This window comes from Mirounga leonina, unplaced genomic scaffold (genome assembly GCF_011800145.1).
Source record: "Mirounga leonina isolate KUSES-001 unplaced genomic scaffold, KU_Mleo_1.0 Mir_151, whole genome shotgun sequence".
NCBI classification, from domain to species: domain Eukaryota; kingdom Metazoa; phylum Chordata; class Mammalia; order Carnivora; family Phocidae; genus Mirounga; species Mirounga leonina.
In genome coordinates, this window is record NW_023270377.1 from 27546186 (window position 1) to 27573044 (window position 26859).

General features: G+C 48.6%; 1 protein-coding gene across 1 annotated transcript in view; it reads left to right on the plus strand.

Moving 5' to 3' along the window:
• The window catches only part of PLEKHM3 (pleckstrin homology domain containing M3), a 181169-nt gene extending 173402 nt beyond the window's left edge, over positions 1-7767 (plus strand). The window contains exon 8 of the mRNA XM_035007268.1: positions 1483-7767. Coding sequence (XP_034863159.1) covers positions 1483-1660 — 178 coding nt within the window. The 3' untranslated portion in view covers positions 1661-7767. The remainder of the gene's footprint in view (positions 1-1482) is intronic.
• The last annotated feature ends 19092 nt before the right edge of the window (positions 7768-26859 follow it).

Consider the following 26859-nt stretch of genomic DNA (forward strand, 5'->3'; position numbering starts at 1 on the left):
GATTTAACCTTAATTCCTAAAACCCCTATCTCCAAATGCAGTGTCACTGGGGGTTAGGGCTTCAACATCGGCATTTGGTGGCAGGGTGGGGAGCTGGCCACACAATTCCGCCCATAGCAGTCATGCAGCCAGAGAGTGATTTGAGGGTGGGATTTGAAGTCAGGCCATGTCACCCTATTCCTAGTTTCATAACTACCACTATGATTTACTTGCCCAGAGAGCTGAGCTTGGGCAGAGACCGCTGGCTACAGCGAAGCTTCTGTCTTTTGGTCTCTCAGCTGATCGATACGCCCTTCCTCCCCACCTCACCCCACTCCCCGCGTCTCTCGCTCCCTGGGTACAAAGGTGGGTGGGAGGATCCTCCTATCACCAAACTTTCTGAATCCTGAATGGTGCCAGGGCTAAGTCAGTGGCACGCCAGGGAATGGTGCCCCAAAGACTGACCTATGTGCAGGACTGAAGCCCAGGTTCCTAGAGGAAAACCAACAGAAGCCCAAGCTGAGCCCTGAGGACTGCTTCCTGCAGAGTCATCTTCGAACCCAGCCTAGTGCTGGACCCTCCAGGGACTGCTGCTGGTTGAACTAATTCCCTGGGCTCCTGAGATGAGGGAGTAGTTGCTTGTCACTCCCGAACGGCAGGATGGGCACCGTAATCCGCACTGGCCAGCCACCTCTTGGGGCAGCCATTGTTGCGCTTGTCAGTTCCTCATTATTAAAGACTTTGCCATAAAAACAAGCTATTTGGACTCTTGTACAGGCTTCCACCAAGCCAGACAACAAACTAGTCATCCACCTGGAATGCTTCCTCTCTATAAATTACAGTATCTGAGTGTTTTCTTTAAAAACTTTTCTTTTCCCCACTTTCTCATGCTTTACTGTTCCCACTTGTGTTATAAAGGTGGGCTTACAGTGGTGGAGGTTTTCCCAATTTTTAAAAAACTCCAAAGGACAATAGACCTAAGGATAACATTCAGAAAATGAAAATGTGTCATTTTATCTGTCCAAACTGTTAAATGAGGGCAAGCAGTAACGGGGACCCACTCAGTCCCTGTTTACAGAAGTGGGGAGCAACATTTTCACTGCGGTCACACTGGGGTTGGTGTTCAGAGCACTTGCGGTCGGTGAAACACCTCACTCCCGTTCTCTGTCACTTCACCCCAGGGCCCATGGAGGGGAAACTTCCAGAGCTCTGGCCACTGTCACCATGATCACACCATTGCTAGTTGACTGCTGACCCCTCTCCGCTGTAAGCCATAAGCCTTGCCCCAGCCAGTTCTAATCAGGGAAAAAAAAAAGAAAAAAAATTCAACCTTGAGCATCTTGGAAAAGGGAAGAGCCCATTTCTGAGTCCTCTCTCTTCCCGGTGGCAGGGCTCGCCAGAATAAACGTTGTCCTCTGAGCGGCACAGAGGCCCCTGGGTTTTAGGTGCTTGTGTCCTGCTTCTTCCCACCTTGTTCATCATCTCCGTGGTTGGTTTTTGCAGGTGTGAAAGCTGTGGAGCCGTTTTCCATTCTGAGTGCAAAGAGAAGTCCGTCCCCTGCCCGAGGTGTGTCCGCAGGGAGCTGCAGAAGAAGCAGAAATCTTTCTGGCGGAGGCTGAACATGGACGAGAGCCTGGAGGAGGCTTGCAACATGTTCGAGCTGTCCTATCAGAACACCTGAGTCAGCAGGGGCCTGAGGCCAGGGATTGACCTCTGGCTGATGCAGCAGCCGGCAGCTTCCCAGCTAGCCCGTTCGATCCCTTTGGAAGAAGAGGATGTCTCATCTTCAACTAGACATAGATGTAGATTTACATACATATCCACACTTCCCAATACGTCCTTATGTATGTTCTGTGTAAATCGCTGTCCAAAAGGTCCAGGAAGCCTCTGTGGCTCAAAAAACTACCAACAGAGGCATCAAAAAAAAAAAAACAAAAACACTACCGATAGCTGAATTACACTTAGCCATGAATTTCAGCAGTTCACTCCCAAGCAAAACGTGGTTTACACACAATGCTTTATAGGTCAGACTTTTTTTTTCCCCTTTTTTTTTGGCTCTCAGGGGCCATTTTATTACACAGGAGGAAGCTTTTCCTACAGAACCACAGAACTTCGGGTTATTTTTGTGTTATTTATTTTTAGCAGAGGACGAAGTAACTGAGGCAAGCACTCATCATCGTTTGTTTCAGAACACAGGAACGATGCCTGGATCATCCCAGACCCCCGTGTCCCTGACGCCGTCACCTCAGTTTCTACCACTCAGGTGGGGATCAGCTAAGCCAAGCCGAATGGCTTAGAGATGAGGCGTGTGCGCTTCCTCTGACAGAAAGCATGCACCCCCTACTTTATGAGGAGAGCCCCTCTGGTTTTGAGGTTGATCTCAGGGTTTTTCCTGGAAAAAAGACCTCCGAGACCAATGAGTACGTGTGGGTCCGTTTGCTGGTACGAATCCCAGCGCCCCCTAATGACGTGGCACCCCACCACAGTCGGTCGAAAACCTAGCGCTCTGAAGAGCAGTTTTCCCCAGTTTCGTGGGTAATATTTATGATGTTGTAATGGTGCCGGCCTGAGGAAATTTCCTGCGATTGTGGTTAAATGCATGGGTGTGGAGACTGGTGGAGATGGTGCGTACATGCCATGAGATGGTCTTCAGTTTCTTTCCACAGAATCTTGTGTAGGCATTTGCTACCTTAATTATTTTAAATGCTTTGTTTCTCATTGTTCTTCATTGCACTTTCATTTGGACCTTTAATTTGTCAATTTAACCACTTCCACTTTCACATTTTTAAAATTGTTCACAAAATCAAAGTAACATGGGACTTCAAAACACCCACGCTAGGCTATTAAGAAAATACCAAACTTACAAATATAATGAATTCAGTGTAATAATATTGTTTAAATAAATATATAGACACACACACACACATATAATTGCCACCTTAAAGTGAAACAGAATGTGCTAAAATCATATCGTAGGAATAGGAACTATAATGAATTGCTTCACCACTTGGCCGAGTAGGGGGCCCCCACTGCAGCACCCCCACAGCAGTGGCTGTGGCCAAAATGTCAGGTAGGACGGCGCTGGAAATCATGGCTCCGGTCCTCCCACCAGAACTCCTCCCAGAACAGAAAGATACACTGATATTGAAACAATTTTCAGCAGACTATGTGAGAAGACTGTGTATGTTTCCACTGAGCAGATGCCTCCATGCCTTCCTGGTTTGGCAGTTTCACTGTTAGGATCTAGAGCATCAGTGACTCACAAAGTACAGGATACGTTTAACCCCCTTACCACTTTCCCCCCAACACCTTGCTCCCTCCAGATCCTGACTCTTGATACCTCTGTCCATTTAGAGGCGAGACATTTCAGACACACTTGTGCAGACTGCCAGTTCCTTGGGCCCCGGACCACACGCTTCATTTATTTTCCAATTCTACAGCAGCTGTGACCAAGGGCATAAAAACTTGCTAAAAGGCCAAGGCCCCCTTCACGAGGAGACCTTAAGGAGCCTTTTATTCTTGGAAAAACAGGTTGACTTTTCCCCCACCCCAGTTATAGAGAATGTTGCACACAAAAGATAAAGGGTGGAAAATCTCAAACAAGCACTTGGCACACAGGCAAACAAATTTGATCCTCTCCTCCTTTTTCCTCCCCTTCGTGAAACACAGTATTTATATTTTCCAGCCTCAGAGAAGATAGCAGAACATGATCTTTCACAAGAGAATTATAGACCTGCTTATTATAAAACAGATGTGCTTCGATGGCAAAGTGCCTTTTCCCTCCGCCCCCAGCTCCCTGTCACCGTAGCTTACTTCTGCCTTCGCCGTAATTAATGTATCCGTGATCCCGACTGTCAGCAAGGCCGTCCCCAGCACGCTGCGTTTGGAGTCCTGAAGTGCAGACCCCCCTCCTCCCCATCCAGCACGCTTGCCGGACGTTCAGAACTTCCTGCCCCCCCTCACAGGCACCGAGCGTCCAATCTGCCGAGGGGGTGAGATTCTGGATCCCTGTTCTAAGGCCTTTGTCTTCACGGGTGCCCGCGTAGAGGGTCCTGCTAAATATGGGCCTCCCCTGGGAACTCCTAAGGAGAACCTCCTACCCACGTCGCTTTCTGCGTATTTTCAATAGAGAAAAATAGATATATACATATATATATATATACAGGAGAGGTATTATGGCCATCAGCTGCCCAGAAGTAGGACTACCTCCCGGCCGCTTCCGTTTTCTCTCCTCTTCGTACGCCCCTGACAGCCTGGCCGGTGCCACCTGCCGGCCTGCACAGCCACCACCACCCAAATCTGATAGGACAGAGTGGAGCCGGCTTCGGAATCGGGTCTGTCCTGAAAAATTCAAAATTGCCGTTTTCCAGCCCAGAACGCCTTAGAGCACATGAACGCCCTTACTGTTTTCCACCCAAACAAATGACTTGGTGCACTGTTAGGGAATTGTTCCACTGCTTAGAAACTGTCGAAACAAAAGCAAATCCGTGGATTACCACCTACCTAAGACCAAGCTAATACCTGCTTTCCCTCACATTCCCTCTCTCATCCCATCTGAAATAGCTCACACATAAAACACACGAGAAAATGGCCAACTAATCTCCTAGAGCTGGCGGCCGACTCAGGGGAACCTCTTTTCACTTGAAAGGCCCATTCCCCAGTGGATCACTGGAGGAAATCCCTCCTAACGGTGCCAGAAACTCATGTGTGAGACCGTCCAACCCTGGTAAAATGTTGGCACCTAACCCTGCAGGAGAGAAGCCAGTTCCCAAAATAGACCTCCCTTGTACCACTGAGGGGAGGCCACAAAGTACTTTAAAAGCAGTCAACTGGAATCGCATCGTGTTCTTTCCAGGGCTGATTTCCCCCAAAGTTGAAAGCCTCTTTATGTGAAAACCACGTCAACGCCCGTCATCCCCCTTTGCTTCCCTGCCTTCCAGGGGACCATATTACCCTTCTTTTCCCATCCGTAGGACTAAAGGGTGATACTGTTCGGAGCTTGCACACTTGATTCGCTGAGGGGGTAATCGCTTTTGGATTCTACCAGACTAGGCCTCCACCAAAAAGGGAACCTCAGTGGTGTTGGGGATTTGTGGTTTCCAACCAACTCAGTGGGATCTCAGACTCCCGCAAAGGGACTGTGCCATGACTTCCTTCCGGGGCGGCGAGCACCCTGGCGTTGACCTCACTCCGGCAGCCAAAGGCAGCCTTTGCGAAGCTGGTGAGAGTCCACCTTGCTGAGGTCTGGCCTCCGGTGTGGTCGCTGCGCGTGTACACCCTGGACATTGACGCTGGACGGTCTCTCCCTGTGCCTCCCCGGAAAGGCTTGGCTTCCAACCCTGGGGGTTTGTTCTCTACCTGTTGGCCCAAAGAGGCCATGCGGGAATTACGGAATCGGGGTACGACTAGACGCCACACTGAACACTTCCTGCAAAGGGAGGCATTATCGGAGGAAGCCAAGATACGGTTGCTCCTAATCTAGGGTGAGGCCAGGACTGCCGTTCCTGAGTTTGGGCAGAAGTATTCATCCCCACCGCTCTGCCGCACTCTACTGAAATAACTGCATTAGCAAGTCAGTCTTCAACTCTTGACTCTAAGACTGCCGAGAGTCAATACGGAGGTTGTTTTATTGTTTTTACTTTTCCCAGTAAAGAGCGATGCATACAACTTCCCCCTTATTTCTTGTTTTCTGTCTCCATACTTTCCTTACTCTACCTAATGTCAGAAAATAAAGAATTTGGGGCGAAACACAAAGAAATGAACACTCTCTCCTTGGCATGAACTGAGTCAGTAGAGGTACTGTTTTCCTTCCCTCGGTCCTTGCTATCAGCTGGGCGTTAGCGTGCTGTGTACCTCGGACCGTTCTTCTAACCCCGCGTCCGGTAGAACTCCCTGCTAGAGGGGGGGCCGGTGATGCGTGAATAAGCCCCGCTCAGTTCATTTAAGCGGACGAGTGTTGGTTTCTGTCACGGGGCACAGTTCAGTCCTAGCACCCGGCAATTCCCAATGGTAGACAATTCTAATTTCATTGTCTTCAGACCCTCTGACTTGAAGGGTTTCCTTTGGTGTGTCTTAGTGGGTGCACGCCAAGGTCAAGTCTAAGTCACTGTTAAACTCTAGGTAAAAGTCAGAAGTGTGGAATGCCCTCCTCAGCACAACCGTGGTTGTCAGGGGTTTTATTTTAAATGGGTTCCCGGTGATCGTGTTACGGGGTACTCTCCTCATCAAGTGGCCTCCGAAGTGACAGAAGGCATTGTTCAACTCGAGGAGAGGGAACAACTGCTATTTCGCTTTGGTTCCTCCCTGTGGAAAGAGAAGCCACCTCGTTAGGGGTGGAAGGAAGCCACAGTCGTTGCCCAGGGTAGAAGATTCAAGTGCTTACAGCAATTCTTAGCGCGGTGAAGACTCCCTTCTCGTGGCCGTAACGCCGTAGGCCAGCCTCTTCCCCCTCCCCTTGATCCCAGCGCCCTCCTCCTGAGCGGGGTGGGGGGTCAGGCCTCCTGGCCAGAAAGCCTGCCGGCAACCGTGGGAGCCTGCACTCCTCCTCCATGCTGGGCTTCCCACCTGTCTTTCCCCGTAGGAGTGCCTTACAGTACTGCCTCGTGCTTCTAGTCTCCTCCATGGACCCACCTGAAGCCTGCAGGGCCCTTGGCCTAGACACAGATCACTTTGCTTCTTCCCTGCTGGCCACTCTTGATACAGATGCGCTCGGAACCTGCACATTCCACAAGCATGGCAGACCTTTCACCTTTGTTTAACCTGGTGCCTTAACCTCGCGAGGGAAGGATTCCTTTGGGGAACGCATTGCTAAAGTAGAACGGTAGAAACGTGGGCTTCTTAGCTCCGTGGACACTTATACCAGGAAATACAAAAGACACAACCACATAATGTTTTAACTTTGTTTTATGCTGGGTTTTTTTTTTTAATCACTTTTTATTTGTTTGCTTGCTTGCTTTCGTTAACCAAACTCAGGGGAATGTATGTCATAATGTCACCAAGACCAATGAGTAGAGGAATTAAACCAGTTCTCTATAAAGTCGGTGAACTTAGCCTTTCTTCAGGTCAAAAATTTACACAAACACAGAATTTTCTTTTCTTTTACTGTGTAAAGGTTTTCTTTTTTACTTCGCCCCCTGTTTTCCAAGTAGGAAGTGGGAAGCCTCTTGGACACATTGTGATAAAAATGTTTCTGGGTGGCATGGGCGGTCCACCAAGCTATTAAATTCGGCTTTTGCTGCTGGAGGCCTCGGTTCTGATTTCGGTCACCTACCACAATCTTATTTTGAATAGCCAGAACCCTCCATACAAGATTGGGGGTGGGGGTTGGGGAATCTGTCTTCAAGGAACAGTAAAAGGAGGGAAAACGTTCAGTTTGCAAATGAAGAGCACGAACGTGGTGAGAAGAGTTCTGCTCCACTCGTTCCTCGGTTCCTGGGTCAGATCCGTGTCGTTTTCCCTTAGTTCTGCTCGTGCAGTACAGAATTAGCTACAATTCTAGGTTTGGGCTATTATATCACTCTGTGTTGAGCTATTTGAAATGTGCTAATATACACACACACACATATATATGTTGTTTCTGTTTTCTGGAATTTATTGCCTTTTGTTTTGGCATAACTTATACATATTTTTGTTTGTATCATTTTTAAATATCAGTAACTGTAATAATATAAGATGAAGTTGTGTTGTTGACAAAAGCCCGAGTTTTTATGGTCATCTGTCATATAATTTAAGTGCACCAGTTCCTAATGTATAAAGTTATCTCTCTCTCAATAAACAATACAGAAAGTACTTTCTCTTCTCATAACAACTTCTTTAAAATACTGTTTTCACGGCGGGGGCGGGTGGTGGTGGTGAAAGCCCAAGATGAGCTCTGGATGTTAATTCAAAGTCAAGATTTGAGCTTTATTGAAAGTGAGCTACAAGGACTTTAAAATCTCTCTTAATCTTATAGATTTGGGTTTTTCTAAATTCATCAACTCATAATACCCTCATCAGCCCCTTCCTATGCTTCTGAAGAATATAGTGTAATTTTTAAAAAATGCAGATGTGGTATTATGGGTCTTGTTTGCGAAATTGGCATGATTTCCTTCAGGTCTGAGACAAACCTGCCAAAGCTCATGCATGGAAGGTCTTCCTACCATACGTAGCTCCGCCCCAAGCCTCCTTGCCCTCGTTTCATCTCGCCACCGTGCTCTCCAAATTAGATGGACAAGTGGCAGGCAGTAAGCCACTAGGCAAAGACGCTGGTCTTCCTGAAGACCATATGCAGGGGGCAAAGAGTGAAAAGTAGAGTAGGTGTTTATGTGAAAGATAGCAGTCCTCTGGTGTTGAGAAGTGATCGGGAGTATCTGCGCTACCTAGCCTGGGCTGGCCCTTGCTTTGCCTCCACAAAGGCCATGGGGTGCAACACCTGTCCGCTAGGAAACTTTCAAAACACCTTTTAAACTCACTTTCTCAAAGACAGACATTGAAGACTAGTAAAGGTGCTTCTGGTTAAACATTTACCAAAGGTGAACCCTGAGCCTCACTCCCCGAGACATACCTAACCATGTTCATGCCCAGCCTCTCTGCCTCCTCCCTCAGGAAACCAACTGGGGCTCACGCCCATTCTGTCCAAGAAATAACTGGACTTCATCCTCACAAGAAACCTGCTACAATCTGTGATAAAGGAAACAAGTTAATGTTTCACAGAACCAAACCAGACACTCGATCTAGTCAGAGCCGGGATTCGTTGGATTCACAGCGCTGGTTAGCTTTCCCCCAGCTGTAGTAAACTGGAGTGACTGGGTAATTCCAGCAAGTTTGGCATTATCAGAGAGAAGATATGCAAAGATGTTTTCAGAAGCATGGAAAGCGACACGATTTTGTTCCTGTCTCCCCACCCCCAGGAGATGATGATTTGAATCTCCCCTCATTGTTTCCCCTGTCCTGTCCTTTGATGATGGCTTTAATCAGCGGTTCCCACATCAGACACACAAAAACAAAAGCAAAATGTCAGGACCCCATCACAGACAACTGAATCCGAATCTCTCTGGGTGGGGCCTGAGTGTTTATTTCTTAAGAGCTCCCTGGGTGATTCTCATGTGTTCTGAAAGTTAAGAACCACTAGATGAAATGAAGCAAGTTGCCCTGAAATAAACATTTGCTTCGCATGCTGGTGGTCGGCGGTGGGAAGGGCGGCAAAGGGATGTGGACGGACTGCGTGGCCTTAGTTACCCTCTAGCTAACAGCTGCTGCCACCCTTCTTCCCAGCAGACGCAGAGCAGTACTTTGGAACTTGCCGCGCAGAGGTTGCAATCGTTTCCATAAAACCTCACCTTTATACCCCCTTTATTTTCTTCCAGGGTGTGGTCAGCTTCTATTTCTCCAGTATATACTATCACCAGGCAGCCTGGTGAATGGAAGTGGCCAGGTCATGGGCACAGGTGACTCAGCTGGCTACAAAGGGAGCCCTGTATTCTCCCTTCCACTTTTTCATTCCTCCTGGTTCTGCTGCACTCGTCCTCACACGTATGTGTGTGAGAGTCTGCTCCCAGTTCGGGCCCATCCAGTGAACTTGACCCTCAACACTCTCGAGAGTGGTGTTTAAAATGGAAAAGCACCAGGTGCTTCTTGCCCAGAAAGATCTGGGAAATTCATGAAATCTGGGGCTGTGTTCAGATTTGCTTTGGTTCAGTAGAAGAACTAGACTTGAAAATGAACCAGAGTCCTTCCAAATGCAGGCACCTATTGAACTGCCGACTTTCAGCCTCAATTGCCAGTTACAGGTGAATAGAAGCAGCCAGTTCTTCCCTCTTCTCCCTTTCTGAAGTCAGTGACTTTGATGACAAGTATTCCTCCTTCATGAGCTTTTCCAGACGGTTCAGAGTCTTACAAATTATCATCTCCTCCATGCCCATAATGCTTATCACATGGAAAACACCCACAGTAGCAATGACTTAATTCAAAATCACTATAGGCAGCTGGTATGCTGTGGAACAGGAATACAGCCGGAAATGAACTTGGGTCTACCGGGGCCTTACCTGGGGTTTGGTCTAAAGCAGCACCGTTAGGGCACCTGGGTGGCTCAGTTGGTTAAGCGACGGCCTTTGGCTCAGGTCATGATCCTAGAGTCCCTGGATCGAGTCCCACATCGGGCTCCCTGCTCCACGGGGCATCTGCTTCTCCCTCTGACCCTCCCCCCTCTCGTGCTCTCTCTCTCATTCTCTCTCTCTCAAATAAATAAAAAAAATCTTAAAAAAAAAATAAATAAAGCAGCACCATTAGAAACTACATTCCTGATTGGGGCAAAAAATGCTTTTAAATTTATTTCTTATTATGGTATTGGATTCTGATTGGGGTAGAGAATCATTCCTCCCCCAGGATAACAAAGGCCTCTGGTACATAGAACCAGGAAGCCCGAGACAAAACACACCCAGCAGAAAGGTAGAGTTCATGCTCTCCTGTTGGCATCTGTTTGTTCACAGCTTGGGCAGAAACGTCCAGCAGGAAGAATAAATGTTCCCATAGCTGAACATACAGGAATCCTGATTTATGGGCAGTGACTTCCAGTTTACTTGGACAACAGGGAAACTCATTACTCCACCTTTATTTCCTATTCCTCCATTGAGGGCTCCTGGTTTTATGCAAATCAGCTAGAGTTCACGAGTCCCTGCCCCAATTCGATCCTGCTGTACAACCTCCAGACAGCTGCTGGTCTGGGGGAAATTCCAGCAGCTTTTATGCTGATGCTCCCAGACAGACTGATGGGAGAATCGCTTTCAGGGACTTCCACGTTCTCCCAGGAAGGTCTGTTGTTCTGAAGCTGAAGAGCTGCTATTAGCACGGTAATTTTCTCAAATGAACATTGAGCTAAATTATCTCAAATGTATGAAGGAACATCTCTCACTGTGTTATGGAAAATTGCCTCCCAAATTACAAGACTATACAAAGCGCGTATTAATTTGGGGCCCAAGGACATCCAAATTGCCTTAGCTTCTGTACTGTATCGTGATGACACGCTCTTAGTAACGCCAGGTTCCGAGGACACCACGAGGTGCACGCTGTTAGGAAAATCAGCCAGGCAGGAGCTTTCTCTGTGAAGATCCCCGCATGCATACCCGGGCCCAGCGAGAGGCCCTTTGCGCTGAGATGCAAGCCTTTTGCAGAGGAAATAAATCCCAATTGCATAGGCAGGGAAGTGAATTTGAATTCTACTGGGTCAACTTCCCCAGATGGCTTTCTCACTGATGCCCCGGAGCGAGGCAACAGAGGAAGCAGCCATCGGCGGCCCCAGTGTCCAGAGGAGATGTCCGATGACAGGTGTCTCAGGAAGTACTCCTGCACGTGCGCCTTCAAGTCCACGCCAAGGTGAAAGTGGGAGAGCAGAGGCCAGGCACGGGCTGACAGCCTTCGCCAAGGGTCAGCGCTGTGGTGACCATGTGTCAGTGTGTGGTCCTACAGACAGTGAGCCCTGGAAACCAGCCCTGCCTGAATTCCCCCCCACCGGTTACCCCTGCACCCAAACAGTCAGCTCACGTGCAGCCCACCACAGGATGCTTCTAATGAGGATTTTTCAAAGATAAAAATAAACATTTTTTAAGATAAAAATTACTGGATTTTGCCTTGTTTATTCCACCTAGCCTTGTTTTTCATTTTTCACTTTTTTGAGGAAGTATCACAAAGCCAATCCGAGACATAATGACATTTTATCCCCCATATGCTTTAGTACACGTCTAAAAAAGATGTGTATTTTGGGGGGCACCTGGGTGGCTAGTCGGTTGAGCATCTGACTCTTGGTTTTGGCTCCTGTCAAGATCTCAGCCCCAGATCTCAGCCCCGCATGGAGTTGGGCTCTGTGCTCAGCAGGGAGTCGGCTTCAGATTCTCTCTCCCCCCCGCCACTCCCCCACTCTCTCAAATAAATAAGAAAGAAAAGATGTGTATTTTTTTCTATGTAGTCACAATGCCATTACAAACCTAACAAAATTAACAATGTTTCCTTGCTATCTGATACTCCGTTTCAAATCATATTCATCTTATCTCAAAAACGTCTTTTGTTTTGTTTGTTCAAACAGTAAAGCTTTTACAAAATAAAAACAAGATCATGAGGTGCCCCCACCCCAAGGCTTGGTAAATTATAAAAGGCTCTGGTGCCTCCTCAGCTTCCCTTCCACCTTTTTTTTTTTTTTTTTAAGATTTTTATTCTTTTTTTTTTTTTTTAGTAATCTCTACACCCAATGTGGGGCTTGAACTCACAACCCCGAAGATCAAAAGTCACACACTCTATGGACTGAGCCAGCCAGGCGCTCCCCCTTCCACCTTCTTTAAAGTGTCCCACCCTTCCTTCAGAGGACAGTACTCTCCATTCCAGGTCATCCTGGTGGCCTTTCAGAGTCTGACTGTTGGGACCCATAGCCCAAGCTCAGAGTTTGACCTTGACCGGAGCTGAGCGTGCACCTGGACGACAACCGCTAAAGGGGATTTCCGTTCACCCAACTCCTTTGAAACTGCCCTGAACTCTGCTTTTCCAAAGATCTAGGGGTTTGTTTTGTTTTGTTTTTTTAAGATTTTATTTATTTATTTGAGAGAGAGAGAATGAGAGACAGAGAGCATGAGAGGGAGGAGGGTCAGAGGGAGAAGTAGACTCCCCGCCGAGCAGGGAGCCTGATGCGGGACTCGATCCCAGGACTCCAGGATCATGACCTGAGCCGAAGGCAGTCGCTTAACCGACTGAGCCACCCAGGCGCCTGATCTAGGGGTTTTTATTCCTTAAATTCTATCAGCTATGCAGCAATGGCTTCTCTCTTCAAGTCAGCCAGAGCTGGTTTCTCACACAATGCCTTTCCCATGCAATGTCTCCTCACAATTTGTCCCCTTTCTCTGTACATTTGCCATCCTGTCCCGACCGAGGCTCCCAGCAGACACTGCAGCGTGAACACACAAGAGCAGACCTGCCAGGGGCCACCATCCCTGGCCTCTATTCGGAAGGCGACATCCCCAACACGACGCTAGTGGCTTACCAAGGGTCCCGGAGGAACGGACTAATTGAAACGATGTGCTCAAGGAAAAGGGTTGGTTCCGACAGAATTGAGTAGAAAGAGAGCCCTTGGCTTGCAGGCGAGGCAGAGGGTCCCATCTGTGGTTTCCCGGCGCCATGTTGAGACCCAAGGCATTGGCTCCCGAGCTGACAGGACACCCTGGTCCTCATGGGAAGGCACCTCAAACCTCACCTGACCCCTGATGCCCTCACCAAACACACGAGAGCTCAAATCTCTGCGTCCCGTTCTCCCTTGCATGAGCATCTCACCCAAAAGCATAAGATATTCATGAAATAAAATTAAAAGGCACAGAACACCTGTGGGAAAGAAGGGCTGTGTGAGGAGTCTCCCCAAATAAAAGATTCAGTCCAGATATTTTCTTGAAAATGCCACTGTTTGCAGTGTGGTTAGTTGGGCACGTGGCTTTTTTATTTTTTCCATCAGATATAAGTGGCTACTGGATAAGATTGTTATTTAAAGCAGGCAGAAGGGGCGCCTTGGTGGCTCAGTCGTTAAGCATCTGCCTTCGGCTCAGGTCATGATCCCAGAGTCCTGGGATCGAGCCCCGCATCGGGCTCCCTGCTCGGCGGGAAGCCTGCTTCTCCCTCTCCCCCTCCCCCTGCTTGTGTTCCCTCTCTCACTATGTCTCTCTCTGTCAAATAAATAAATAAAAATCAAAAAAAGAAAAAAGAAAAAAAAGCAGGCAGAAGCCTGAGATTATTATAATCAAAACTTCTCAACTTCAATTTCTCCTTAATAAAACTTCGGGGCTCAGGCCACAAAAAGACAGAGATAATGGAAGGAATGGGCTCCCCGCGGCGGAGTTCGCATCGTGCTGGAGCTGGGGCAGCCCTTGTCCGGCTGGGGTCTCAGGACCAGCAGCAGGGGCAGGAAAGCGTTTAGGAAGGCACGTTCTCGGGTTCCACCAGGACTGGGGGTGGAGGGGGCGGGGGCGGGGGGGGTGGGGGGGTGGGTAGGGCCCAGGGATCTGTGTTTGAGCAACCTTCCACCCCAGGGGATTCTGATGCAGGCTGAAGTCTGAGACCCAAAGGGACATGGAGGATAATTGGCAATAACTGCCAGTTATTCAGCCCTCCCCACCTCCCCCTTCAGGCAGCAAACCTTTCTGGAAGCCTCCTGTATGTCTGGTGCTGTGTTAGGTGCTGGGGATGTAAAGACCACAAAGAGCCTCTGCCCTCCAGATACCAGTGACGGGGGAAAGGTGAGCATGGAAGCAAAGAGGGCCCGGGAGCTAGCATCCTTGTTGCAACAGTTAGATAGATTCCCAGCCTCTCTGCTTTGATGCTGGGTGACCTCGAGTGCGATCCTGAACCTCTTAGGGAGGCTAAGAGGCCTCAGTTTCCCCATTGCCTTCTCTATGGAGATAAAAATCATCCTCCAGTCCTGGGGCTGTTGTGAGATTTAGGTGAAATGATGTGGATAAGGGCCCTTATCCCTGGGCCTGGCACCCACAGGAGAGAGGACTAGAGGTCAGGTCCTGTGGTTTTCAGGGTGCAGAGTGAGAACATGAAAGAGGGTGTGGGCCGACCCCACCCGGCCAGGAGGGGCTTCCAGGAGAGAACACGTTTGACGTCGGTCTAGGAAGGTGAGTCATTCTGTGCAAAGGAAGGGTGTCAGCCAGAGCCACGTGGCTGGGAGGATCCCACAGCCTCTGGGGGACATTCTGGGGCCTCTCGCACCTTCTCCAGCAGGCCCCAAGAGTCCCAGCAGCATCATGTGGCGACCATTGTGCTCTGGCCCACAATCCTGCCCAACTCCTCTTCTGGACCAGTTTAAAGGTCAGAGTCGCCGCCCAGAGCCCCTGGACTTCGTGAGAGTCTAATGCGCCACAAGGCGAATGGCTCAGCCTTCTCCCTTTCTGGCTTCCTCCCCTCGCTGAGAAATGTGGTGGAAACAGGGGCATCACCACACACCAGCCTCAACACCTGCCTTTTGACCATCCCGACCATCCCGGAGAACACTTCCCCCAGAGCCTTTTCTCACCGGCCTCTCCGACTTTCCCATCCTTTAGTGGAAACACTGGAACGCTGGACGGAGATGCGGAGGCCACTCAGGTCCCTTCCCATAGAGACGAACTGAGGGCAGTTCACCTCCCCCCCCGCCACCACCAGGACCCTGAAGTTGTCTGAGGCAAAGTCTGCTTTTTCCCCCAAACAATTCTTTTCTCCTTCATTTGTATTATTAATTTAGAAAGCCCAACACGAGCCCCAAGTACTATGCCCCCTCTGCAGATCGGTCTCCCTCTCACCAGGAGCCCGGGCCTGCCATCCTCCTCCTCCTTCTCCTCTCCTTTTATCCTGGTGGCCCACTGATTGGAAAAGAGCGCCCCCCTCTTCCTCCCAGCCCCACAATTGTCACCACCAATTAGTGCATTGTTAGGACACACAATGGCGTTACTGTAGCCAGTGGAATGGGAGGCCTTTGTGCTTCTCCAGCCGGCCGTGGGGGCAGTCAAGTTTCATTTAGAGACTTAAAACACCACGCCAGAAGAAAAATGCTATCAGAAAAGCAAAAAGAATAGAGGGAAGGTGGTGGGTAAGGGGAAAAAAGCACCAAAAAAAAAAAAGAGAGAGAAAGAAAAAAAGGACAGAAGGAGAAGGTGAAGTTGGAGATGAAGGCAGAAGGAAAAGAAGGGTGGGCAGAAGCAAATGTTGAAAAGAGAAGGGGAAAAAATCTGCTATTCAGGAGTTAGCCCGAACTCATGAAAAGACCCAAGTGGTTGCTACACACTGAAGTCCCCCCCCTCCGAGAACACAAAAAGGGGCTCGGGCTTAACAGTAATTAGTGGCCTGATTGTGCTTGGAACACTGTGTGTCTTTAGAGGATTTTTCCAACTTTCCTATTTTTTTTCTAGTCCTCACAAATAAAGGGGGCGGGAGGAGAAAAGCAGGGGCTAGGGGAGGGAAGGGCCTGCAAGCCGTGTCCCCCCCACCAGCAGCCTGGGGTGGGGGCAGCTTAGCCTTTCTTCTTTGACAGGTAAATTGGATTTTATTCCCTGAAGCTTGTAACTAATTACAGAGAGTATTTTTCTGTAAGAACGTGACATATGGGTATGTTTTGGAGTCACTGTTTTATTTGTTTCAAGTACCTTTCAAGCAGCCTAGCCCTTTTTGCAGCCAGGAAGATGTCCCCAGAGGCCCAGCCCTTCCATCCAGGGCCCACGGGCCATGGACTTTTCCTGTCAGTCAAACTTGTATGTTCAGAGCCTTTCCTGCTTGTAAAATTCATATCCCAGTTTACAGCCAGGACCAACCTGGAAAAGCAGCCTTCACTACTGAGCTGGTATCCACTCTGAGCATTGATCAGACTGCTCTGGGGCTGATCAAACAACCTCCCCATGTTTTTCCTCCCTCTCTTCCCCCTCACTGATCCCTAAAACCATCGGAAGTGTTCTGTGCTTCCAAGAGCTGAGGGACAAGGAAAGTTCTTTGAGACAAAGAAGCCCCAAAGTTCAGCTGGTCTCCCGGATGCCCAAGTTCATTCATGTTCATTTTCATATTCTCTCTCTTCCTCCCTCGCCCTCTCTCTCCCTCTCATCTCCCACCTATCCCACACCACATTTTCTAGAAAGTGCAAAGACTCACCAAGTTGGACTTGCCAGGGAATTAGGATATTCACATGTTGCTCCTTTTTAACAGTTTTCTTGGAACAACGAAGCCAGAGGCAGTCAACTCACAACTCATACCTCCTTCACTCTGCTACTCGTGTTTTTTATTTCCCTTCAAAGGCATTAAAGGGGAAGCCTATTTAATGTGGATCTCTGGATCAGACCAGACTCCTATTATTTTACAAATAAGCTAATGGAGACCATGCAAGGTTTCAATAAAATCACCTCCCATCTTAGAAATGAAGCCCTCGGAATTTACCCAGGACTGTCTAACCATTATGCCTCCTCTTTTTGTCTTTTCTATGTTTGAAGTTGAAGCAAAAAAAAAAAATGGGGGGCTGTTCCCAGACATTTACCTGGGACAGGAGGGATAGTGGGGTGATGTCCGGGAACACGAAGACCAGAGTTCTAATCCACATCCCCAAAGAGTGGAGTGGCCAGGGGCAGGTGGCTGTAGACCTGGGCCCGCTCACTGTGTGTGTATGTGTGTGGAGGGGCCACTAAGCTGGCCCTCAGGCACTGTGACAAATGTGGTGAGGGCTAGAAGAGAGATCCTATCAAGAGGGAGGGGTGCTGGCACATGGCCCGCCCTGGCACTGGACACACACTGGCTTCCTTCCCTGCCGTCTGCTAGTCAGGGGAGCTGCCCGAGGTGCGCTCGCGCTGGTTCTTCCTTCCTCCCTCCCTGCTGGGCCGTGGGGCCTGTTCCGGGCTCTGGAATGCCTTGGCTACCCCCCCTTCCCAAAAGGGCACATCCTGATTCAGTCAGAAAATGAAAAGTGAAACTCTGGTGGTGGCCCATGTCAGGTCAGGTCAGGAAATGCACGTCCCAGGGAGGCTTGAACCCAGGAGGATGGAGCCTCCTAAGGGCTGTGCTTCTAGGGCAGAGAGGGGGCCGGTTCAGGTCCCCCAGACCTGGGGGCGGGCAGGCAGCATAAGGTGTACCCTGAAAGGGTTCTGGGTGAGGGGCTGGTGGCACTCGCCCTCCACCCTCAGCCTTGTGCTCTGGGAGGGGTAACGGGACCCAAAGATGCCGGAACCTGCCAAGGAGGAGGCACAAGAGAGGTCAGGGGAGGACAGCCACTCGGACGTCGAGCCCGAAGACTGTGAGTTCCAGAGTTCATGTCCACACCGCACACCCCACATGCTGTCCAGTCAGGGTCCCATCAGCAAGTCGCCCAGCTCACTGCCTGTGTAGCTCTCAGGTCCCATCTCTTCCGTGTCCCTCTGTCACCTCTCCTGTCCTTAGCCCCTCTTCCCAGGCCATTTCAGTCCATGTAAATTATGAACTCCGAGACAACAGAAATGTGTCAGGATTTCCCACGCTCATTTGAGTGGCCTTGAATGAAGTGCTGTATGTAAGAAATACATGTTGATTGAAAGTATCATTAAGTTTTCACCCCAGTGGGGCGCCTGGGTGGCTCAGTCGTTAAGCGTCTGCTTTCGGCTCAGTCATGATCCCAGGGTCCTGGGATCGAGCCCCGTGTCAGGCTCCCTGCTCGGCGGGGGGTCTGCTTCTCCCTTTCCCTCTCCCTCTTCCTCTCCCTCTGCTTGTGCTCTCTCTCTCTCAAATAAATAAATAAAATCTTAAAAAAAAGTTTTCACCCCATGACCACACCCATGCTGGGGATAGCCTCATGTGGGCCCCTCAGGACCACAGTGCAGGTCACCCCCTCTGGGACCAGTAAGGTGGCCTCTGGTAAGCAGCTTGCCTTAGAGTACCGCCATCCAATCAGACTTGCTGCGATGACAGGAGTGTCCCGTGGCCACGCGGTCCGGTATGAACGCCACCGGCACTTGAAATGTCATAGCTCGTGCAACTAACAATAGGAATGGTGGATCTTATTTCATTTCAAATAGTATAAATTCCAGTAGCCACTTGTGGCTAGAAGCTCCCACCTTGGACAACAGAGCCTTCCGTGACGTTACTGATCCTTGCCGTGGCCAAGGAGAGGCCTGCTCAGAAGGACATCTGGGCAAATGACAAGCCTTTGAGCACCTCCTAAGGAGGAAGATTTCCGATGAAAGGGGAAACAGTCTTTTCCGTCTCCCTCGATGGAAAGCACCAACTTCTCTCTACGCACGTTCTGCTGACAACCACGATGTGGGGCTCCCTGGTGTAGCCACATGTGGTCTTACCTCGAAATGAGAAAAAGAAGCCTTCCACACCTCGGTGTGGTGGGGAATATCTGGCGGAGTCAAGGGATTCTGCGATGACAAGAGGATGAGTCTACATTCCTTTCCTCCAAAGGTGTCAAAGGGTTCCTGTTAACAGTAGTTATGGCTCTCCCCAGAGCCATAGGTCCCAGTCTGAGTGTGACCGGGTGAGGGGCGGGGCTTCCATCTTCAAGGAGCATTGTCTCTTTCAGTGAGGACTCTGTAAATGATACAGGTAACAGTAGATCACCCGGGGACAATTTCAAAGATGAGAGAGTAGAAATCACAGCAGATCTAGGTGGCGGGGAATCAGGACGGCGCAGGCGAATCACAGACGAGTGAGCCCCGCAGCGTCTTGGTATTTAAAATGATCCACACACTTCCGAGAAAAGACAAAACCCCTGTAGGATTTGAATGATAATTCCAAATGCTATTTTAAATTGCCATCCAAAGGATAGATTAATTTTTCATGCCTCCAAGGAAAATGGGGGTCCTCTTCTCACCTTTGCTGCCACCACCCCCACCAGGTTCCCTAGGGGCACTTCCTATTTAATAGGCCCTGGAGAAGGCAAGTCTAGAAAATGAGCTACACTTAAGACCAGAAGTTAGGATGAGCACGAGGGAAAGCAGAGCTGGAACTTTGGTGGGGGGGGGGGCGCTCCCCTTAAAGTTCGGCTGATTACATTTACCAACAGGTACATGGCATTCTTTCTGGAAATATAAAATTCAATTTGAGAGGTTCTTCCTCATCTTTCTTCTCCTCTCTGAGAACAGTTGTTCATACCACTTATTCTCAGCTGACACTAAGGTCTCAGAGACTCTGAAATGGTTGTCCACTAAAAATACACTTTATCAGGCAATACCTGGGTCCAGTGCCGTATTTGAAAAGAGCCTCTGGCCCTGGAGATGTCACTGTTTGTCTGGTGTGACAAGAAACAAAGTTCAGAGAGCAATACGAGAACAAATACATGCCTGTACTAAGTTGGGAGTTGTGAACGCCCTCCGTGGTCAGGGTTCAAAAGGCAGAGACCTCTAAGGGCTACAGTTGGAAGGCAGGGTCATCCCGCAGATGAGCAGAGCCGTTCCCCAGGGATGCCAAGTTGCAACATTCATGCTGCACCCTGGAGTCCCCTCCAGCCCCAGGACCCTGCAGCTCCTCAGGGAAGCAGTCTCAGGAGGGGGAGGGGCTTGGCCAGGGAAGCTGTGGCCCTCTGAGGTTCAGGGATACAGTCACCCCAACCTGCATCCCCCAGCCAGCCATGGGGCACAAGCAAACCTTCCTGCTCCCCTTCCATGCACGTCCCCCCGGCCAGGTCATCCACTCTTGGCCATGGTTCCTGGTAGGGACCCTGGTCCAGTCTTGGGGTACCAGGGGCACAGATGAGAAAATGGGTAAGATCTCAGAGCCTGCCACCAAAGGGACAGGGATGAATTCCCAGCTCTACTATTTACCACGAGCTGTGTGACCTCCAGCTGGTGACTTAGCCTTCCTGAGCCCCCCGATCTGTGTCAAATGTGCATGGTCATGGTTCCCCTGCAGGATTATGTTGAAGATTAAATACCAGATGCACAGTGTTCAACAAATTATTTGGTATGGATTAAGCCTATACTAATCTTTCCTGGAGAAGAGGCAGGAGGACTGAGTGAAGAACTACGGTCCCTTTCCCGCGCTTTTCTAGTCTACGGGTTATTTGATCACTAACTATCCTCATTTTAACAAAGCCCACTGCAGGACCGTTTCCCTGAAGTGCTTTTCAAATAACAGAAACCTGAATGATCTATGATTTTCATAGCAATTTGGATTAATTTTTTTTTTTCCTGAGGCTGGTAGAACAGGTTAAACTTAAGGAGAGCTGTGCTAGGAGGTATCATGAAGGATTTAATTTAGCTTCTGGATTGGACAGATCGCAGTGAATCCTTAAAAAGAAACTAATGAAACCATGTGCTGTCCAAAAGTAATTCAGTCATTCGGTAAACATTTACAGAGCACCTTCCATGAGGCAGGCCCTATGCTGCGTCCAGATGGCCGCCTGTGTGTTCTTATCTTTAGAATAATAAAAATTCTCATCAATAAATAGTTCTCAAATAATCAGAGATAAGGACAAGTGCTCGGATCTGGAATGATGTAGAAAGATGTTTTTAGGGACGCCTGGGTGGCTCAGTCGGTTAAGCAGCTGCCTTCGGCTCAGGTCATGATCCCAGGGTCCTGGGAATGAGCCCCACATCAGGCTCCCTGCTCAGCGGGGAGCCTGCTTCTCCCTCTGCCTGCCGCTCTCCCTGCTTGTGCTCTGTCTCTCTCTGACAAATAAATAAATAAGATCTTTAAAAAAAAAAAAGTTGTTTTTAAATGTGAATAATTTGCCAGGTGTATAACAGATAAAAGAATGAATACCTAAATTATATAAATTATATCTAAGATCCCATTAAAAAATCATATCAGTGGGCAGTTTATAGAAAAGTGAATTTAAATTGCCAGTAAACGCAGGAAAGATACAATGGAATAGGATTTGTTACTTAGAAGGAACAAGTGAGCATAGGATTGCATATGATCCAGCAATTCCACATGTGGGTACCAACCCCAAAGAAATGATAGGCGAGGACTCCAACAGATCTTTGCACACCCATGTTCACAGCAGCATCATTCACAATAGTCAAAAGGTGGGAACGATTGATAGAAGAGAGAAAAACAAAATGTGGTATATACATATGAGGGACTGCAAGCCTTAAAAAGGAAGGAAATTCTGACATATGCTACCACAGGGATGATCCTTGAAGACATGATGCTAAGTGCAATAAACCAACCCAAGAAGACAAATACCACATGATCCCACTTATAGGAGGACCTGGAGCGGTCAAATTCGGGGAGACAAAGTAGAATAGTGGTTGCTGGGGCAGGGGGTTGCAGGGGGAAAAGGTGGAGCCGCTGTTTTGTGAGTACAGAATCCAGGGAGGGAAAATGAAAGAGTTCTGGAGATGGAGGGGTGGTGATTGAATGTGAATATGCTTGATGTCACTGAACTGGACACCTAAAAATGGTTAAAATGGCCAATTTTATGTTATGGATATTTAACCACAATAAAAAAAGTTATTTCCAAACTTGGATTCAAAAATCACTATCATTCTAGGGGCGCCTGGCTGGCTCAGTCAGTGGAGTGTGAGACTCTTGATCTCAGGGTTGTAGGTTCGAGCTCCACGTTGGGTGTAGAGATTACTTAAAAAAAGAAAATCTTTAGGGGCACCTGGGTGGTTCAGTCGGTTAAGCGTCCAACTCCTAATTTCGGCTCAGGTCATAACCTCTGGGTGGTGAGATCGAGCCCTGAGTCGGGCTCCACACCCGGCATGGAGCCTGCTTAAGATTGTCTCTCTGCCCCTCCTCACCTGCTGTCTCTCTCAAAAAAAAAATTATGCCTTAAAAACACCCTTCTTTCTCCTCCCATCATTGAATTTCTTCAGTGTGCCTTTACTATTAAAAATGCAGGGGGGCACCTGTTGGCTCAGTCGGTTAAGTGTCTGCCTTCGGCTCAGGTCATGATCCCAGGGTCCTGGGATTGAGCCCCACATCGGGCTCCCTGCTCAGTGGGGAGTCTGCTTCTCCGTCTCCCCTGCCCCTGCTCGTGCTCGTGCTCTCTTTCTTTCTCATTCACTCTCTCTTAAATAAATAAATAAAATCTTAAAAAAAAAAAAAATGCAGGGCACCTGGGTGGCTCAGTTGGTTAAACATCCAACTCTTGATTTCAGTTCAGGTCATGATCTCACGGTTGTGAGATCGAGCCCCCCATAGGGCTTGACCTCACGGTTGTGAAATCGAGCCCCCCATAGGGCTCCGTGCTGGTCCTGGAGCCTGCTTAAGATTCTCTCCCTCTCTCTCTCCTCTCCCCACCACTCGTGCTCTCTCTCTCTATATATAATGAATAAATCTTTTAAAAAAATGCAAAAAAAAATTTTTTAAATAATGAGGTAGGCAAAGAAAGAAGTCTACGATAAATCATGACGTGAAAAGCCTTGCTGTACACAATACCTTTCCATTTATGTTAAGAAAAAGAAATACATTGTATGTGCACAAGCCAAGGAAAGGTCTCCAAGGAAATACCCTACACTGGTCGCAGAACTTGCTTCTGAGGAGAATGGGGGTGGGGGGAGTAAATGGGAACCCTTTGTGATTTACTTTTATCATGGAATAATTTTAAAATAGGTCCATAACTCCCCAGTATCAGGGGAGGAAGGCTGGGGTTTCCTCCCGGTAGGCTTGGCAAAGTGGGCCCAGGACTGCCGCCATGTCTGACCAGAACGACATGCTACAAAGTGGAGGACAGGCTCACACACGCCCAGAATAGAAGGAAACCTTTCAGATTGCGAATATTATAAACAGTTGTCTGTAAAAATAAAAACATACCGGGGCGCCTGAGTGGCTCAGTCGTTAAGCGTCTGCCTTTGGCTCAGGTCATGATCCGGGGGTCCTGGGATTGAGCCCCGCATCAGGCTCCCTGCTCAGTTCGAAGCCTGCTTCTCCCTCTCCCACTCCCCCTGCTTGTGTTCCCTCTCTCGCTGTGTCTCTCTGTCAAATAAATAAATAAAATCTTTAAAAAATAATAATAAAATAAAATAAAAACATACCTGTGAAGTCATGAGTTTCAGTTTCCAGTGTGGGAAATAGGGCCACCGCAGTTCGGCTTGGGAGGTAACAGCTCAGCATTGAGCCAGAAATACAGAGTCGAAAGACACCATAGGTTATTGGTGTGAGGTAGGCAAACGATTTTACCTCTTCCACATCTGTTTCCTCATCTGTAAAATAGGTACAAGAAGAATACAGATGGGGGTGGTTGTGAGGATTATAAAGCATCTGGCATATCCAAACACCCAATAAATACCATGAATATAAAATAACAAAGTACTCATTTCTTTAAAAGGGTACCTGGAGTTTGGCTTTTCAAAAACCAAACCAAAGCTATTTCTCTCCCTTGTGCAGAGCCTGACATCCAGAAAGCATTCAGTACATAGGACCCCGGGCCTTCCCCTCTGGATCCGTGGTTCTCAAAGGTCAGTGAACGTCCACATGGTCTGAGGAGCTTGTTAGAAATACAGATGCCCAGAGTCCATCCCCAGAAACTGTGATTCACTTGGCTTGGAGTGTGGCCCTGGAAACTGCATTCTACCTCCAGTGCCCTATAGAGTGCACTTAAGAAATCCTGTTCTTGTTCGAAGAGTGATAGTTGAAAAAGATGAGGCAAAGTTCAAATGTCCTCCCTGCCCCCAAAAACGTTCTCTTCCCCGCCTCCCAGCCCCCCGTTCTGCTTCCGCTTCCCGTCTGCAAGAAAATGGCCACTCCTCTCCTTCCTTCTCCAGAGTTTTGGGGAGTGCAGTTTCTAGAAAAAAATGTGCTTGCTGTTTCTTGACAAAACCTCAACAGGACTGTTTTTTAAAAAGAAGAGAGGGGAGGGAAGAAAAGTAGGAAAGGAAGGAAAAAAAAAAAGGAAAGGACAGCTTCCTGGAGGTGGGGTGAGTGGGAGAGTACCAGGAAGCAGAGGATTTGGGAGGCATTTGGCACAAACCAAAAAGACTAAAAACCCTCAAAAATCCCGTCTAATGGACAGACAGACCTTTTCTATCCTCTGGGACAAAATCCAAAGAGTTTTCCAGTTGGAGAAATAGCGGAAATGAGAGACAGAGAAAAAAATGGGCTAGAGGAAAGGAGGGGTGGAGAGCAGGGGACGGGGGTGGGGAGGGTGTGTGCAAACCAACCAGTGTGCACAATAACTTGGATGTAAGTTCAGTTTTTCAGTACCTTTTACATAGAAAATAAATAAATAAAAATAAAAACTCACCTAATGGGTTTTTTTTTGGGGGGGGGGGTTTCCTGCCACTCTGCAAACACCAACTAATGAATTCATCTGCCCAGGACAGCCCCTCCAGAGGGAGGTAAACAGTTACAGGCTCTTAGGCCCTATCTGCTAAGTAAACCAGAGCTACAATGGGCTAGAAGTTAGGCAGCTCGCTTGGTGAGAGGCTGCATATAGTTAATTAATTGCATCACGTCTGTAGCTGATAAAGCAGGTCTCGAGGGGGGCTATTTTCAAGTCACACAGCTTTAGGTGGAAGTTGAACATTGAAATAGTCGCTCCTCTGGAGAGGGTGGAGATTTCAGGATCAAACCTTATTAACAGGAGGGCTTCAGATGAAGGGGCGGGTTGGTGAGAGAAACCCCGAGGAGCTGGGCTGGGCGGGAGGAGGACCAGCACGAGCGGCTGCCTCAGGTCAGGAGCCCACGCAGCCATTAACCTGGATTTTTAATTCTAAAGACACGTGTACCAATGCGATGCGGTGAAGACATCTGAGAGAACCCATCTGTCTCGTGCAGCCATGACCCCTCCCGGTCAGACCTACACTCCCTGTGTCTAGTGTGTCTATTAATTCTTTAAACTTTTTGTTAGCGAAAATTTCACCCGTATGTATGACTCCCCACCCCATCCATGGGTCACCCAGCCTCAGGGATCATCAACTCAAGGTGAATCTTGTTTCATTTAAACCAGCCTTGGCCTCAGGGTCACCTTGGGGGTTTGTTAACACTGCATTCCCGAGTCAGTAGGTCTGGAGTGGGACCTGAGAATTTGCATTTTCCCCGGTGCTGCTGGTCCTGCTGGTCAGGGAACCACATTTTGAGAACCACTAGTCTATAAGTGCAGTCGCTTTTTTTTATTAAAACTAATCTCGCATAGCATGTCATTTCATCTGAAATACTCAGTGCTCTAAAAAATGATGCCATTATCACACCTAAAAAATCAGGATAATTCTAAAAAAATAAAAAATAAAAAATAAATCAGGATAATTCATGGATATCATCAACTATGTAGTAAGGGCTCAAATGTCCAAATGCCTCATACATGTCATCATTTTTTTTACAGTTTATTTTAATCAGAATCCAAATAAAGTACATATCGTGATTGTGGGATATTATGTCTTTAAGTCTTTTCATCTTTAACCATTAGTCCTCCTTCAGCTCTTTTATTTCCTTGCAATCAACGTGTTGAAAACTGTTTATTATTTTTTAAGAGGTAGAGCAGCATAGTGGTGAGCTCTGCGGGGGCCAGCTGCATGCTTGTGACCTTGCTGAGTTAGTCACCCCCTCTTAGCGCAGGGACGCTGGTGAATGTTTAACCACCAGCTCTCGAGGGAGGAGGGGCCGTGGGGGAAATACAAGCCCCGATTTGTACATTTGCCCATTTCGGTGGCGTCAACACCCCCGCCGTGGCCGATTTCAAGTGACCAACATGCTGTCAGGAAACGGAGGGCCTGGACCTGTGGGGGGTAGCGCCCTGCGCCACAGGATGTCCACCAAACGGACACAACCGACGTGAATAACCCCAAAGCATAGACACCAATGAAACATACGAAAATAATTAGCAAGTGAGGACTTTCGAGTATTTATTACCTTTGTTTTAAATATAATTTATGTAATTATAGGTTTATTTCCTTTTTAACGATGGCCATGTTTACCCACTCGCTTGCCAAATTCCTGGAGGTTTAACCAGCAGTGCGGGCTCCTGCACACGCGGTCCCTCCGTCTCTCCGCCGGGAATGGGACGCATAAGGGCACTAAGGCTCCGTGGCCGGGACACGGAGCGGCCACGCGCGGGGCACACAGCGAAGACTCAGTGCGCATACACAGTCCAGGGGCCGTCCACGGGAGTTACTCGCTGCCGTGGCTGGGCCTGGAAAGCAAACCCCGTGGGGGCTTGTGTCACATGCAGGGGACGTTCAGAGTTTTCAGAGTTCCAGGGGGAAGAAGCAGCCAGAAGGGTGTGAGCTCCAGGGGTGGCCCTCGGGCCTGGCTTGATCACCACACAGATTCCAAGGGCCCAGAAGAAATGCAGTTTAGGTAAACGGACTCAGGCCCTCTGTGCTCCACCCTTCCACTTCACGCGGCCACTTAATCTGTTTGCTAAAACCAAGACCCTTCTTTGGAGGTAGATCGGGTTACTGGCAAGGTGATTATTGTTTCTAATGGTCTGCAAACAGGTTCTCAACTGTTAACCCCTCCAGCCTCTGGGGACCGGGGGACAAGCCAGACCAGGCAGAGGCA